The sequence below is a fragment of the Lepidochelys kempii genome, chromosome 7 (genome assembly GCF_965140285.1).
Source record: "Lepidochelys kempii isolate rLepKem1 chromosome 7, rLepKem1.hap1, whole genome shotgun sequence".
NCBI classification, from domain to species: domain Eukaryota; kingdom Metazoa; phylum Chordata; order Testudines; family Cheloniidae; genus Lepidochelys; species Lepidochelys kempii.
Genome location: NC_136386.1, coordinates 31,853,118 through 31,869,367, shown reverse-complemented (window position 1 = coordinate 31,869,367; position 16,250 = coordinate 31,853,118). Strand labels below are relative to the sequence as shown.

At 46.9% G+C, this 16,250-nt stretch overlaps 1 protein-coding gene and 1 long non-coding RNA gene across 2 annotated transcripts in view; one reads left to right on the top strand and one right to left on the bottom strand.

Moving 5' to 3' along the window:
• The first annotated feature begins 488 nt into the window (after positions 1 to 488).
• Positions 489 to 16,250, top strand: part of LOC140914324 (uncharacterized) — a 72,058-nt gene continuing 56,296 nt past the window's right edge. Inside the window, exon 1 of the long non-coding RNA XR_012159827.1 lies at positions 489 to 1,841. This is a non-coding gene — a long non-coding RNA (uncharacterized LOC140914324). The remainder of the gene's footprint in view (positions 1,842 to 16,250) is intronic.
• On the bottom strand, positions 7,931 to 14,419 carry CHRM1 (cholinergic receptor muscarinic 1). The gene is made up of 3 exons (XM_073351845.2): positions 14,166 to 14,419; positions 11,580 to 13,318; positions 7,931 to 9,920 (listed from the first exon to the last, which is right to left on the bottom strand). The coding sequence occupies exon 2, from the start codon at positions 13,235 to 13,237 to the stop codon at positions 11,606 to 11,608; it is 1,632 nt and encodes a 543-aa protein (XP_073207946.1). The 5' UTR covers positions 13,238 to 13,318; positions 14,166 to 14,419; the 3' UTR covers positions 7,931 to 9,920; positions 11,580 to 11,605.

The window sequence follows — 16,250 nt, the reverse complement described above, 5'->3', positions numbered from 1 at the left end:
TCCTTTTTTTAGAAGCTAACCAGAATGAGCACTTTAACTCTCCCAGCATAAGACATTTTTTCCATCCCTCGAATTGTTTTGGGGCTCTTCTCTGCAACCTCTCCAATTTGCCATCATGCTTAGATATCTACCTTGCTGAATCTGGGCCATCCAGAGTATTAGAAAAAGCTTTCTTCCCCTTTAAAAGTAATGAATGCTCTAGATTGGAGTCTGAAGCTATTATTTGTATTGCAGTATCACACAGAAGCCCTAGTTATAGACCAGGGGCAGCTTGTGCTAGGTGCAGGGCAGGTGCAAGGAGGTTTCACGCCCTAGGCAAAAATTCCACCTTGTGCCACCCCCTCTCCCCCACACCCGAGGCGCCTCCCCTGCGGCAGCTCCCCGCCACCCCCTCCCTCCCTGCCTCCCTCCCCTCGACCCAGGCAGTTCCCCGCCCCAGTTCACCTTTGCTCCACCTCCTCCCTGAGCACACCGCCGCTTCTCCCGCCTCCCAGGCTTGCGGCGCCAATCAGCTGTTTGGCACGCAACCCTGGGAGGGAGAGAAGCAGAACGGGGCGGTGCTCAGGGGAGGCGGCAGTGCAGAGGTGAGCTGGGGCGGGGAGCCGTTCCCCTGTGTGTGCCCCCCCACCATTACTTGCTGCAGGCGGCCCTCCCCGCGCCTTCCTGCCCCAACTTACCTCCGCTCCACCGCCGCCCCTGACCACTTGGTGCCCTAGGTGACTACCTAGTTAGCCTAGTGGTTGCACCGGCCCTGGCTAGGTGCTATACAAGTGCAGAACAAAGAGATGGTATCTGCCCCCAAAGAGTTTGCATTCTAAATAAGCAAAGGAAGGATGATCGTTTCCTATTTTACGCATTGGAAACTCAAGCCCAGAGAGAAGTATTTTCCCAGGGTGTCACAAGGAGTCAGTGGCAGAACTAGGACTTGAATCCAAATGTTCTGAGTGCCAGGCCAGTATCTCAATTCAACTCCAGTGCTGGAGCAGAATTGATGCAGAAGGGAGAGGCATGTACAGGCTGTGCAAGCTTTCTACTTTCAGCTATCCAGTGCTATTTTATAATTCATTGGTCCCACATGAGATATGGGGACATCAACGCATCCATCAAACACACCCTGAAGACACTGATAGCACTAAATCGGATGCATCATTGGGATGAATCGTCATTAGGCTGCCAGATCCTTAAACATGTGCCTATTGTACTTCATGAAGCTCTGGTTACAGCACAATATCATATGGACACAAAGGGACAGTGAAAGACTTTAAGGTGGCTCCAAACCACTAGGTACAATATGCTGCAATTCTGCCTGTGTTGTGCCTCAGATACCCAGGAAGGTGTTATCAGGGGAAAGAAGTTTTTATCATAGGGTGCTTGTGCAACCTTATTGATGGAAATCCTTTGGGTGTTTACTGCAGAGATAGCGCACGTGCACCCCATACCCCTTGCCTAACCACTAGACCCCACTCCTCTCCCAGAGCTAAACGTAGAACCTCAGAGTCCTGGCTCCCAGCCCTCCTGCTCTAACCACTAGACCCCATTCCCAGAACCAGGAATAGAACCCAGGTGTCCTGTCTCCCCAAGTGTGTGTTACGGCTCTAAGAACATTGAACTTCCTAGCACTGACTGTTCTCCATCCTGCTCTCATTGGTAAACATTCAAATTCCTAGAACTGTTAGAGGATGCTTGTCTATGTATATAATTCTTTTTTCTATTTGTTAAAAATAGGATCATGTCACTGTTGGGGAAGGGTGTATGTTAATACAGGATGACTTCCCTGCAATGCTAGCTGTCTCCAAAGATTTGCATCCTTGTATCTTAATGGCAAAAAACAGCAGCTGCAGGTAAGACAGGGTCAAGTATTCAGTCTAAGGGGGATAGAAGAAGCTGCGACTTCAGTGTGGCTCAGTGCAGGGTGGGGGAAGTGGATTTTATTAACTCATTCTCCCCCTTCACCTCCTTTGTTCTTTCCTTCTGCTGTAATGCTTTTAGGACCAGATTCAGTTGAAACCAAATCATGCACTGCATAGTCCCAACACCTTCCACTAAAAATATTTTGTCTGGCCATTGTGGTCTGTATGGCAGCATGGCCCAGTGGCACTGTACTGGGACTCAGGATACATGAGTTCTGTACTCGGCTCTGCTGCATGTGGCCTTGAGCAACTCCCTTCCCCTCTGTGCTCCTGTTTCCCTTCCCACCCTTTGACTATATCAGTGGTCTCCAACCTTTTTACATAAACAGATCACTTTTAGAATTTAAGTGCACCCCAGGATCTACCCTGCTTCGCTCACTCCATGCACCCCCTCCTTCGCTCGCTCCCCACCACCCTTGCTTACTCTCACCAGGCTGGGACAGAGGGTTGGGGTTTGGGAGAGGGCTCTGGGCTGGGGCCAAGAGGTTTAGAGTGTGGGACGGAACTCTGGGCTGAGCCTGGGGCAGGAGGGGGTGCAAGCTCTGGGGGGGAGTTTGGGTGCAGGAGGGGGCTCTGGGTTGGGGCAGAGTGTTGGGGTGCAGGAGGGGGTGTGGGCTCTGGGAGGGAATTTAGATGCAGGAGGGGGATCCGGCTAGGGCAGAGTGTTGGGGTGCAGGAGGGGGCATGGGGTGCTGGCTCTGGGAGAGGGGTCAGGGCTGGGGCTGGGCAATGGGGGGCAGGAGCAGGATTGGGGGGGCAGGAGGTGGTCTGGGGTGCTAGCTACAGGAGCGGTCTCCTGCCAGGCAATGCTTACCTTGGGCGGGGCTAATGCAGGATCACTGCCTCCCCTGGACCCACGCCGCTCCCAGAAGGGGCCAACATGCCCCTGCGGGCACGTGGCTCTGTGCGCTGCCCCTCTCTGCCGGCACTGCTCCCGCAGCTCCCATTGGCCACAGTTCCCCATTCCCGACCAATGGGAGCTGCGGGCGTGGTGCTTGCAGGCAGGAGCAGCATGCAGAGACCCCTGCTGTCCCCCTCCCCTAGAACTGCGAGGGCATGCTGCCTGCTTCTGGGAGTGGTGTAGGGCTGAAGCATACAGGGGGCCTGCCTTAGCGGCAGCCCTGCTGCAGCCAAAGATTGCAATCGACTGGGAGAGTCTCCAGGATCGACCATTCGATCGCGATTGATCGGTTGGTGCTCACTTCCCTATATAGACTGTAAACTCTTGTGGGTAGGGACTGTCTCTTCCTTTGTCTATACAGTGCCTAACACAATGGGTGCTGATCTAGTTTGGGGACCTGTAGGCTCTACTCTAGTAGTGTTAACCTTCTATCACCTAGAGGACCCAACTTAGCTTGGGGGTACCATTGAGCAGGGTGCCATAGACAACATGGTGAGAGACAATCCCTGCCTTAAAGATTTTACAATCCAGGGCCTGATCCAGGCAAGACTGTTGCAGATGCTTAACTTTACGCACAGTCAGCATTCCAAATCCGTGGGATTTATTTGCAGTGTGTAAAGTTAATGTGCATACATCTTTGCAAGGTTGGGGCCTAAATAGAAAAGATAGATACGAAGTGGGAGAAGGTGGGAAATAATCCTCTCATTTTACACGTGCAGAGAGATTAGTCACACATGGAGTCTGTAGCAGAGCTAGGAATTAAACCCAGGTTTCTTGTGATGAGAGCTAGTTGGATATTTTGCATTAAAACAGCTTTTTGCCAGAAAATGCTAAACAGCCAAAACAGAAGCTTTTGCGGGAATGTATCTGCTTCAATTAAACTTTCATTGAAAGAGGTTTCTCCAGTCCAGGGTGGAAATGTGAGACAGAGCTCAGAATAATCGATAGCCCTGTCTAAGTGAGGCAGAGCAGGGACCTGAAACTGGGTCCCCCATCCCTGCTCACTACTGGGCTGTTGACTGTTCTGGAATGGGGGATCTGTGCTCTTGCTCTCTTGGGCTGGTTTTTACAAACATGCCTTGGTTTTGTCCCAGTACGGAATGGAAAACGTTTTTTAAATGTTCATGAACCAGGAAAACCGTTTCCTTCCTCACTTTATTTCAGACCTAATGTAGTGCCACAAGCCCGTTCTTTTATGACAGGGAAACATGCTGCCTCTTTTTTTTTAACGATGTTTTCCCTATAATAACATTATACACAACTGGCTGGAGTCAGATGATCAGATCCTTATCCTACGTATGCAGGTGTAAATCTGGAGCGAGGTTTCATTTAACACAAGGGAGTTAGCCTACTTTTACCCAGTTCCAAGTGAGATCAGAATATAGCCCTGATGATTTTAAATAACAATTCACTACTTTAAATTAGGACACAAATCAAATGATGGCAGCATGCTGTATTGGGATGAGTTCCAGTCATCTACCAGAGCTGTGGAGATGTTACAGGGAATTCCAAGAAAAGCAAGAAAAAATTATTAAAGACCTAAGATTTTCTTAGTGCCATAATAGTGTAGAGCAGGAGAGGGTTGTAGGAGAAGATCCCATGCTGAAAGAATCATGGGATTTTTATTGTCCTTGGTACATAAGCTATTGCAAATATTATTGCACATAAAATCATTATAGAGATTCAGAAACTTCTCTGCCAAGCTTTTTTTTTATTACTTCAGAGGAGCCTATTCCATCAGTTTAGTATCTGATTCCATTCTGTCTCAGGTGAGATTATATCCTGGTTTTGGCTCATAAGAGTTGGCAGACTGCATCACTTGACCATCCTGTTTGAGGTGGGCTCATACATGGACTCAGTTATTTTTTATTACAGTCTTGCTCTGAGACATCCAATCAAGATCTGGTCTCTATTGTGCTAAGTGCTGTACAAACATGAAATGAAATACAGTCCCGATTCTAAAGGGTTTTTTCCAGCTCTGAGTCCTTGCCGTTTTTGCCTCGGTGCTGTTTGAAATGAGATTACTGCCTGGGACTAGAATCAGTCAATATAGGTTCAATTCTGAACTCTGCCACAGACTTGAATAAGTCACTTAATCTCTCAGTGCCTCACTTCCCTCAGATGCAAAATGGAGATGATGATCCTTCCTTTGTTTGTTCAGACTGTAAACTCTTCACTGCAGGCACTGTTATTGTGTGTATTTGCAGCACCCAGCATGACTGGGGTGGGCCCCAATATCAGAGGGGGTCTGTATAGTGCCTGGCGTGATAGGGGCCCTGCTCTAGCACAATGGGACCTTGATTACAGTCAGGGCCTCTTGATGCAACCATATCTTAAAACAAAACAAAACCCACTATTATAAAGCAATTTTGTTTTCCTTTTTATTTTTTCAAACAAATAAATATGAAGAACATTGACATAAACACCAGCCTCACTGGACCCTGCATGAGGAAAGTCAGTATGTACAGTCCTGTATGATCAGGGTTTTGCTGCTTTGCCAATTCTCATGCTAAATGGAGTTTTCTTTCAGCTCACAGCCCCTGAAGTTATGATTACGTGAGACTCTGTTTACATATATTTTAAAAAAAAGTTTCTAGTGAAAAGCTTGAAAATGTGACCTCTAAAGGCTCAGAAACCAGAAGGAAAATATGAATCTTTCCCTCCTCGCTCCCCCACTAGTTTACTATTTGGCTTAAAATCATGAGTTTTTTTAATCTTGTGATTTTGGAGTCTGACTCATGATTTTTGCATGCTTGGGGATGGTAATGCTGGGTTTGTAACTCTCATAAACATGTTTTGGTCAATGATTTATTCATATTAAACATTCAAGAGTCACCAGGCTAAAGATAGGTTGGAATCATGGCACAAAGACGAAGTGAATTGGAGGACTGCCCCTGACTTCCTGCTGGGTCATCTTTTCTCTGCTGCTGGGACATCTTCTAGAAATAGCGCTTAGATTGATATATCTTTTCTCCACTGCCTGCCTGCCTGTTGCTCGCAGGAGTGTTAGTGCAAGTTCGGAATGTGGAGAGCGCTTATGAGCAAGGTACAGAATAATTCATTCTTCCTACCTGGGGAGCATCTGAGTCCTCCCCCAGGGGAGAACGGATCAGAGGATCTCTCGGGGGGGGGGGGGGGGGGGACAGGCCTGAGTAGCTCAAATATATCTATTCATGTGAGGCATAAAACTGTTGGAGCTGTGCTGCTGCTTGAAGGCTTTGTGGCAAAAGCTATGTGTGTACAGGATGGAGCAAGGAGTAATGGCCTCTGCAGCAGATGGCTAGCTCAGGACTTTGCATGGTGGCCTGGGACTTGGGAGACCCAAGTTCAATTCCCCACTTTGTTGCATGACTGGGAGCAAGTCACTCTGGCCCAGATCCTCAAAGGTATTTAGGTGCTTAGCTTGCACTGATTTCAGTGGCTAAATATCTTTGAGACTGGTCCTTAGTCTCCCACTGCCTCAATTCCCCCTTTGTAAAATGGAATAATGCTTCCCTACTGCACAGGATGAAGGGAAATATATTAAAATTAGGGCTGTTGATTAATTGCAGTTAACTCATGTGATTAACTCAAATTAATTACAATTAAAAAAATTAATCATGGTTAATTGGAGCTTAATCACATTGTTAAATGATAGAAAACCAATTGAAATTTATTAAATATTTTTGGACTTTTTTCTACATTTTCAAATATATTGATTTCAAATAGAACACAAAATACAAAGTGTACAGTGCCCACTTTATTATTTTTGATTACAAATATTTGCACTGTAAAAATGATAAACATAAGAAATAGTATTTTTCAATTCATTTCATACAAGTACTGTAGTGCAATCTCTTTATCGTGAAAGTGCAACTTACAAATGTAGATTTTATTTTTTTTGTTACATAACTGCACTCAAAAACAAAACTTTGGAGCCTACAAGTCCACTCAGTCCTACTTCTCGTTCAGCCAATTGCTAAGACAAACAAGTTTGTTTACATTTATGGGAGATGATGCTGCCCACTTCTTATTTACAATGTCACCTGAAAGTGAGAACAGCCGTTCATATGGGACTTTTGTAGCCTGCATTGTAAGGTATTTACGTGCCAGATATGCTAAACATTTGTATGCCCCTTCATGTTTTGACCACCATTCCAGAGGACATGCTTCTATTTTGATGAAGCTCGTTTAAAAAAAATACGTTAATTAAATTTGTGACACAATTCTCCCCCAAGGAGTTCAATGTTTCCGGCTCTGTTTTACCTGTATTCTGCTATATATTTCATGTTATAATAGTCTTGGGTGATGACTCAGCACATGTTCATTTTAAGAACACTTTCGCTGCAGATTTCACGAAGTGCAAAGAAAGTACCAACGTGAGATTTTTAAGATAGCGACAGCACTCAACCTAAGGTTTAAGAATCTGAAGTGCCTTCCAAAATCTGAGAGGGACGAGGCGTGGAGCATGCTTTCAGAACTCTTAAAATAACAACACTCTGCTGCGAAAACTATAGAACCCAAACCATCAAAAAAGAAAATCAACCTTCTGCTGGTGGCATCTTACTCAGATGATAAAAATGAACATGCATCAGTCCTCTCTGCTTTGGATTGTTATCTAGCAGAACCTGTCATCAGCATGGACTCGTGTCGTCTGGAATGGTGGTTGAAATGTGAAGGGACATACGAATTTTTAGTGCATCTGGCATGTAAATATCTTGTGATGCCAACTGCAACAGTGCCATGATAACACCTGTTCTGACTTTCAGGTGACATTTTGAACAAGATGCGAGCAGCATTATCTCCTGCAAACGTAAACAAGCTTGTTTGAGCGATTGGCTGAACAAGAAATAGGACTGAGTGGACTTGTAGGCTCTACAGTTTTATATTTTATTTTTGAATGCAGTTTTTTATATAATTCTACATTTGTAAGTTCAACTTTCATGATAAAGAGATTGCACTATAGTTCACTTGTATTAGGTGAACAAAATACTATTTCTTGTGTTTTTTATAGTGCAAATATTTAATAAAAATAAATATAAAGTGAGCTTTGTACACTTTGTATTCTGTGTTGTAAGTGAAATCAATATATTTGAAAATGTAGGAAACATCCAAAAATATTTAAATAAATAGTGTTCTATCATTTAACCGTATGATTAATCACGATTAATTTTTTAAATCACTTGACAACCCTAATTAAAATATTGTGAGGTGCCCAGGTATTATGATAATGGGGCCTATATAACCCCCTTAGAGAGATGCTTGAGCAGGGACTAGGGAAGAATTTCTCTACACTAATCCTCTTGAGCAGGACAGTAACAGAGTTGGTTATTAATAATATCCTGTGTCCATGTGGTTGAATGGGACACTTTAAGACCCTGATGGGAAGGATGGAGGTGCAACTGTCCTTACTGTCTTTCCCTACTCCAGATGTCATCTTTCCCCATGTCACCTTCAGTTTTCATCTTTCTCAGTGCAATGCAGTGATACTCGGCACCTCACTAGCACCAGATTACAAAGTGTTTTCTAAAACTCAACCACTGAAGCTTCACCACCCATGATTGCCCAAGGTCACAAGCTCTGAGAATGGAACTCCAGAGCCCAGACACCCCCACCTTTAGTCACTAGAATCATAGAATATTAGGGTTGGAAGAGACCTCAGGAGGTCATTTAGTCTAATCCCCTGCTCAAAGCAGGACCAACCCCAACTAAATCATCCCAGCCAGGGCTTTGTCAAGCCGGGCCTTAAAAACCTCTAAAGATGGAGATTCTACCACTTCCCTAGGTAACCCATTTCTAGTGCTTCACCACCCTCCTAGTGAAATAGTGTTTCCTAATATCCAACCTAGACCTCCCCCACTGCAACTTGAGACCATTGCTTCTTGTTCTGTCATCTGCCACCACCAAGAACAGCCAAGCTCCATCCTCTTTGGAACCCCACTTAAGGTAGTTGAAGGCTCCTATCAAATCCCCCCTCAGTCTTATCTTCTGCAGACTAAATAACCCCAGTTCCCTCAGCATCTCCTTGTAAGTCATGTGCCCTAGCCCTCTAATCATTTTCGTTGCCCTCCACTGGACTCTCTCTAATATGTCCACATCCCTTCTGTAGTGTGGGGACCCAAACTGGACACAATACTTCATGTGTGGCCTCACCAGTCCTGAATAGAGGGGAATAATCACTTCCCTCAATCTGTTGGCAGTGCTCCTACTAATACATCCTAATATGCTATTTGCCTTCTTGGCAACAAGGGCACACTGGTCATATCCAGCTTCTCATCCGCTGTAATCCCCAGATCCTTTTCTGCAGAACTAGACACCGTGCCCCTCCCAGAGCTGGAAATAGAATCCAGGAGTCCTGGCTCCCACTGCCACCCTGCTGTAACCCATTAGACCTCCCCACCCTACAGATCAGATTCCCAGTTTCTGACTCTGAGCCGGGAAACAGAAGAACTCAGGAGTCTTGTCTACCATTCTCCTCTGCCCTAATCACTAAACGCCACTGACCTCCCAGAACTGGGGCTGGAATGCAGGAGTCTTCCCCCGTCCTTGCTCTAAGCGCTAGACACCCTCTCTCCTCCCAGCCCAGTCTCTGACTCTAACCACTAGACATACTCATGAAGAGTCAGGAGTTCTGACTCCCATTTTCCTGGTCTAAGCAGTAGGATGGCTAGACTGTGCTTGTCTCTGTGGCTGAGTGGATGGAAGGTCAAGTGTCCTCTTAGTCAAAGCATCAAGACTGGAAAGAGCTGAAAATCCCAAGAGGTCATGTCACAACCATGAATTGCTGGTTTCAGTGGCCCTGTGGCTTAGATTTTAAACCAGGTTTTAAATCAGTTTCTCTCAAGCACAGAGCATTAAATGCGCCAGCTTTGTCCATTTGTTTTCCTTTTGATACATCCACATTCATCAAGGTTTTAAGGAAGGCCACTATCTGACAATGAGTTCAAGATTACAATAATAAACGGTGGCATGGTGTTCCGGAACCTGCCAGCTGTATCCTCACCCAGACCCCAAAGGCTGGGTTCATGACTGTCTCGGAGGAATTCTCCCTCTGGCATCACAGCCAGGTCCCATTCTTCTGCTGCAGTGCAGTTTGCCTGACAGTCTTCATCCCAGCCCAGGGATTTAATCTAGGGGAAAAAGGCAAGGAACCGCAAATTGAGACACTTGTAATACATTTGCTTGTTATATCTTGATAAGAGCTGCTGGCACCTTGGCTTCCAGCGGCAATACAGCCCTCCCTGAGCTGGGAATAGAATTCAAGAGTCCTGGCCCTAGTACTAACTGTTGTAACCACTAGATCCCAGCTCTGGGAAGAGTTATTATTCCAGAGCTGGGAATAAAACCCACAAGTCTTTGACTCCCAATTTCCTCCTGTTCTAACCACCAGCTCCCACTCCTAGAGCTGGCATAGAGTCCTCTTAGGAAAAGCTTTGGTCTAGTGTATTAATTATTTTCACATGATGAGTTCCCAGGGCCAAATTGCACTCAGCGGTGTCCAGGATCTGCATTGTCCCACCCACCATGCATGCTACTTCCACCAAGTCCATTCATCCTTCAGCAGGAGGCAGTGGAGTCCCCACTCTTATATTCATAGATTATGAGGCCAAAAGGGACCACTGTGATCATCTAATCTGACGGGCTGTATAATACAGGCCATAGGACATCCCTGGATAATAATGCCTCTTTGGACTAGAACAGATGTTTTAGAAAACTGTCCAGTCTTGATTTAAAAATTGCCAGCAATGGAAAACCCACCACAGCCTTTGGTAAGTTGTTCCAATGGTTAATTCCCCTCACTGTTAAAAACAGGCACTTTATTTCTTGTCTGAATTTATCTAGCTTTAGCTTGCAGTCATTGGTTCTTGTTAGACCTTGGCTAGTTTGATGAGCCCTCCATTATCAAATTTCTCTTCCCCATGTAGAGAGACAAGTTGGGGGAGGTAAAATCTTTTATTGGACCAACTTCTGGAGGTGAGAGAGACAAGCTTTCAAGCTTACACAGAGCTCTTCTTCCCCAGGCAGATACTTATAGATCCCTTAACCTTCTCTTAGATAAACTAAATAGACTGAGTTCTCTGAATCTTCCACTATGAGGCATGATTTTTACTAGGATCCTAATTGTCTGCTAGACTGAAGATCCCTCTATTATCAAATTTCTGTTTTCCATTTAGGCACTTAGACTGATGAAGTTTACTGCAAGGTGCATGCATGGTTGCAAGAGCAGAATTGTCCCCCTCCATGTTCTTTAATAGGGCTGACCTTAGCTGCAACTGATGACACAGGGGTACCCTACAGCAGTGATCCCCAAACTTTTCAGGTTCACGTCCCCCCCACCCTTACTCCTGTCCTTATCCTCCCTCCTGGGGTTGGGAGTGGGGCTGCAGCTGTGTGTGTGTGGGGGAGGGAACGCAGACCACGGTGAGGGAGCTAAGGCTGGGGCTGCAGCTGGGCACGGGGATGGGAGTGGGCCTGGGAATGGAGCCGTGTCCAGGCCAGTCAGGGGCGACTAGGGGTGGCTTGGGGCCGGGAGCCAGGGCTCCGGCTGGGGGCAGGGCCAGAGCAGAGCGAGGCTGGGTGGCGCTTCCTCCCCACCCCCTGTGGGGACTGCCCCCCCAATCATTTCTCCGTATCCCCCTGGAGAGCACACCCCACAGTTTGAGAACCTCTGCCATACAGTCTCAACAATTCATGGTCTGATTCACTCTCCACTTCCCACCTTAGAAGCTAATTCCCACCCCTCCCCCGCTGCCGCATTTGGCTCCCTCCACTGGCTGTGCCTGGCTCACCATTCTGGAATTCACCCCACGCCTGCTCAGTGTGCTGGAGCCCTGTGGAAGGCCACCACGTGCTTGGGCATCTTCTTCCACCTCCTCTTGTCCCAGCGGCACAGCAGCAGCATCTTAAATGTATTGCGAAAAGACTTATTGCACAGGGCATAGCACATGGGATTGACAGTGCTGTTGACATAGCAAAGCCAGTAGCCCAGTTTCCAGAGGCTCTTAGGAACACAGTCCTGGCAGAAGGTGGACACCAGCACCATGATGTTATAGGGTGTCCATGTGAGGATGAAGGCCAGCAGGATGGCACTCAGTGTTCGGGCTGCTTTCTTCTCTTTGATCAGGGAGAGGGTCTTCTGCTGGGAGAGCTGTTTGCTCCTCTTCCGCAGATGGCTTTTGGCAGTCAACACCCCCTTCTCCTTAATTGGTGATATCTTTTTGTTTGACGGCTTCTTGGCCATGTTGGGGGACTCAGTGGCAGCAGGAGACTGGGCTAGGATCCTGCACAAGCCATTCCCTCCTGCCCATGGCCCTCCAGCCAACTTCTCCCGGCCCCGGGTTGGCTTCTCTGTTGGCAGCGGGGGCTGCGTTACACTGCCAATCATAGGCAGCCGGATCACCACCGAGCAGACACTCTGAACCTCAAAGGGCTGCTCCTCTCCCTCAGACGATGTCAAGGAATCAGGGGAGCCGTCCTCCTCTTCCTCCTCCTCTGTATTGATCCAGCTCCCGTTGCTGCTCTGCTCCACATATAGCCTGGCCTTCCTCCAACTGGGAAAGCAGTAGGCCTTTGTGTGGGTTTTTGCCACAGCAGAAGAAACCTTGATGGGTTCCAACCGCTCTGAGTTGCTGTTGCTGCCTTCACCACCTCCTTTAGGCCTGTTGTTGGGGATTGGCCTGACAATGCTTTTGCTCTCTGAGCCTTGCAGGCAAGCCAGTTCCCTGGCCCTGTTCTCAGTCTCCCGGTAGATCCTCCAGTAGAGAATGATCATGATGGTGACCGGCAGGTAGAAGGCTGCAATGGCCGTGCCAAAAGTAATGATAGGCTGAGAGAGGAACTGGAGATGGCAGTTTCCTGAGGGCACTGTCCGCTCCCCAACAAAGTACTGCCAGAACAAGATGGCAGGTGCCCAAAGGATGAAGGAGATGGCCCAAGCTAAGCCGATCATGATGGCTGCCCTCTTTGGTGTCCTCTTGGCCCGGTAGGTCAAGGGCCGTGTGATGGAGAAGTAGCGGTCAAAGCTGATGATCAGGAGGTTCATGACTGAAGCATTGCTGGCTACATAGTCAAGGGCCAGCCAGAGGTCGCAGGCCATGTTGCCAAGGGCCCAGTGCCCCATGATGATGTAGGTGGTGTAGAGGTTCATAGACACTGCTCCAATGATGAGGTCAGCACAGGCCAGGCTGAGTAGGAAGTAGTTGTTGACTGTCTTCAATTCGCTGTTGACTTTGAAGGAGACCATCACAAGCAGGTTGCCCACCAGTGTGACCAGCGAGAGGATCCCAGTCATCAGCACAATCAACACCACCTGCCACAAAGAATGGCCCCCATACAGGATAGGCGAGGGGCCACCCTGGGAGCCATTGAGGGCTGGTGGGACATTAGAAATGTTCATGGTGCTGGGGTGGGGTCTCACCTCTCCCAGAATAGCGTATTGGGATGACATTGGGTTCCCACCGCTCCAATTTAAAGCCCCTTTGGCCAGGAGAGGAAAGATGAGCAGGGGTCTTCAGTCTGAGGACGCCTCCTGGAATGAGGAAAGAGACTTGGCTGAGCTGGGAGAAGGGTCAGATTTAGAGCTGGGTGAAATTTTTCAGACAACATTTCTTTCCTTGAAAAATGCAGATTTGGCAACACTGAGATGTTTTGCAAATTCATATTGGTTTTGATGAATTATTCATTTAATAAAACCCTCAGCCCCCACCTCCCCCAATCGTAATGTTTCATTTTGAGATTTTGTAAATGAAGCATTTCAATTTTTTGGTTTGAAACAATTTTAATTCAGAAATTTCCTTCAATTATTTAAAAAAATTCAAAAATGTTAAATGATTCAAATTGAAACAAAACATTGACCCAAAACATTTATTTTTTAAGTTTTTTGGTTTGCCAGAAATGTTGAAAAGATTTCAGTTTTAGTTCAACTTGACATGAAATTTCCCACCCAGTGCTGGGTAATGAGAGCACTGAGGTAGGAGATCTGGGTTCATTCCTGGCTTGGTTGTTCTGTGACCTTGTGCAGAAAAGCAGTTTTGTTTAATGGATAGGACACTGGGCTGGGGCTCGGGACACCTGGGTTCAATTCCCGACTCTGCCATTAATCTTGGTCTAGTCATTTCCCCTTCCTGTGCCTGTTTCAGTTCTCACCTTTATCTATTTAGAATTTTAGATAGTGAGCTCTTTGGTGCGGAGACCATCTCTTACTTTGTGTGTGTGCAGTGCTTGGCATGATGCGGGCCCTGATCTCGGTCGGGGTTAGGTAGTGCCCTACACGCTACCATAGAAATGATAAGAAGAGGAAGCCAATGGGAAGGTTGGATCTTGGGGACCCTGGAGCCCATTGCCTGGAGTGGCAAAGGAGATCACAGGATACTCACCTTGCTATCAAGATTGTTTCTTTGAAACTTCATGTCCCTTCTCCAGTCCAATGATGTTACAATGGTAGTGGGGCACTGACACATCTAAGACGTCACATTTTGGAGGCCACCTGTATCAATGAAAAGTAAATTACCTTTTCACAGCTCTCCGACACTGCTAGGTTAACCCTCAAATAGTTACATTTAGACCATGATCTTGTTTTCACTCAAGACACTATCACAATTCCTGTTTATTTCAATGATGCAGGTTTGGGTCCTTAACCCTATAGGTTAAGGACCCAAGTGTACAGCTGTTCTCTCTCTAGTAAAAGGTACAGGTTCAATTTTTGCTCCAAGTAAACGTTTACAGGGGCTTAGTGTAGTGGAGCTCCACAGAGGGTAGGGGGAGGAATCTACCCTAATCTACCAGTGCTGCAACCTCATGCAACAACCTCTGTCCTTGTTGCATCCAACCTTTGTCTTTTGTGGTCCAGTCCATGTGGTTGCAGCTCCACATCCTCTGAGCTAGGTGATCTGTTGGCTTGTTGCACACGATTCCAAGCTGCCTCCACCTAATTAGGTTATTATGAGGTACTTTTGCCTTATTGCAGTTGACAAGGATGTAGCTAGGTGCTCTCCCAGGGGCACAGAAGGAGCCCCCAGAAAGCTGGGCAGCAGTGGAATTTGAACAATAGCAAATCAAGCTCTCCTGCTACACTGGTAGGAGAAAATGCCTGTTGCCCTGATCACTAGTGTCTAGAACTGTCAAGAGCCCAGGACAAACACAGTCCAAAAGTTTTGAAAGTGACTAATGATTTTGAATGCACTGTTTTTTCAATGTGTGTAATGGGGGGGGGGGGTCTACCCTTTTATAGGCCAGGGGGATTGGGATCATCCATCTCTGTTCTAAGGCAGAGTGCCTTTAAGAACAGGTGTTTGGGTTGATCAGACCCGGCTGGAAAGGGGTCAGGTGATTATAAAAGCCAGCAAATGGCTCAGGTGTGGTGAGAGCTGGCAGAAGCAGAGAGGATCTGGCAGGAAACTGCTGGGTTAAGGTGTGGGGAAGGGAAGAGTGACAGGGAGCAGGGTTACTCAGGTAAGTGGCCGGTAGAGTAGGAACCTGTGACATGCAAAAAACCCTGGCTCAGGGGGAAAGAGGTGGTTTCTATGCTGAACTATTTATTTTGGGGTTTGCTAAAGGTCACTGCAATTAATAAATGGTGGCTTGATGAAAGGCCCTGAACAGATCCTAGGCATGGCATTAATCCTGGGCTGGGGAGACAGGCCAGCCACTTACAAGGTACAGTTTGAGATACCTTCAGAGCATCAGCTACCTGCCCTTTGAAAATCAGGCCCATTTGAGGTGTCTGAAGTTGGACAGCCTCCCTCCCCAAAAAACGGCACCTGAAATCAACTGTCACTTTTTTAAAACCATCTTGGCCAAAACACCAGAAGGAAGAGAGTAAAATGAACTGTTAATGGCTGGCCAACTAAGATTCCTGTCTGGAATAAAACAAAGATCCTTGGGAAGAATCTGCCTTAACGTGGTCCAGCTTTTGAAGGACACAAGTGAAATATACTTGCCACTGCTCCTCCTTGTTATGATATGTGCTATGGTAGCGACTGGGAGCTCCCACCAAAATCAGGGCCCAGTACAGCCACATAGCAAGAGTGCTTGCATTCTGGATAGACCAAGGGTTATTAATCCTGTTATACAGAGGGGGAAACTGAGGTAGACAGCACTGACTTGCCCTAGGTCACACAATGAGTCTGAAGCACAGCTGGCAATTGAACCCAGACCTACTGAATCACACAGTTCAGGGCATTAACACCACAAATCCCTCCACTCCGTGCCCATTGTTTCTCTAAGATCTGCCAGTGGCTCAGAGTTTACTGCATAGCAGCAACAGCAGGAGCAAAATATACTCACCAGAGCTGATCTGTGAAGTTGTTCAGCTTCTGTGTGAGTAATGCCCAGTTCAGGCTGGGGAAATGGGACCAATGCATATATGCATGTGCATATGCACACGGAGGTGGAGTTGCGCAAACAGAGGGCAATGCAAATATCATGGGGAGACACACCCCTCCATGCAACCAAACACCAGA

Excerpts from the sequence above, each read along its gene's own strand:
- CHRM1 (XM_073351845.2), bottom strand. The coding sequence starts at position 13,237 with ATGTCATCCCAATACGCTATTCTGGGAGAGGTGAGACCCCACCCCAGC.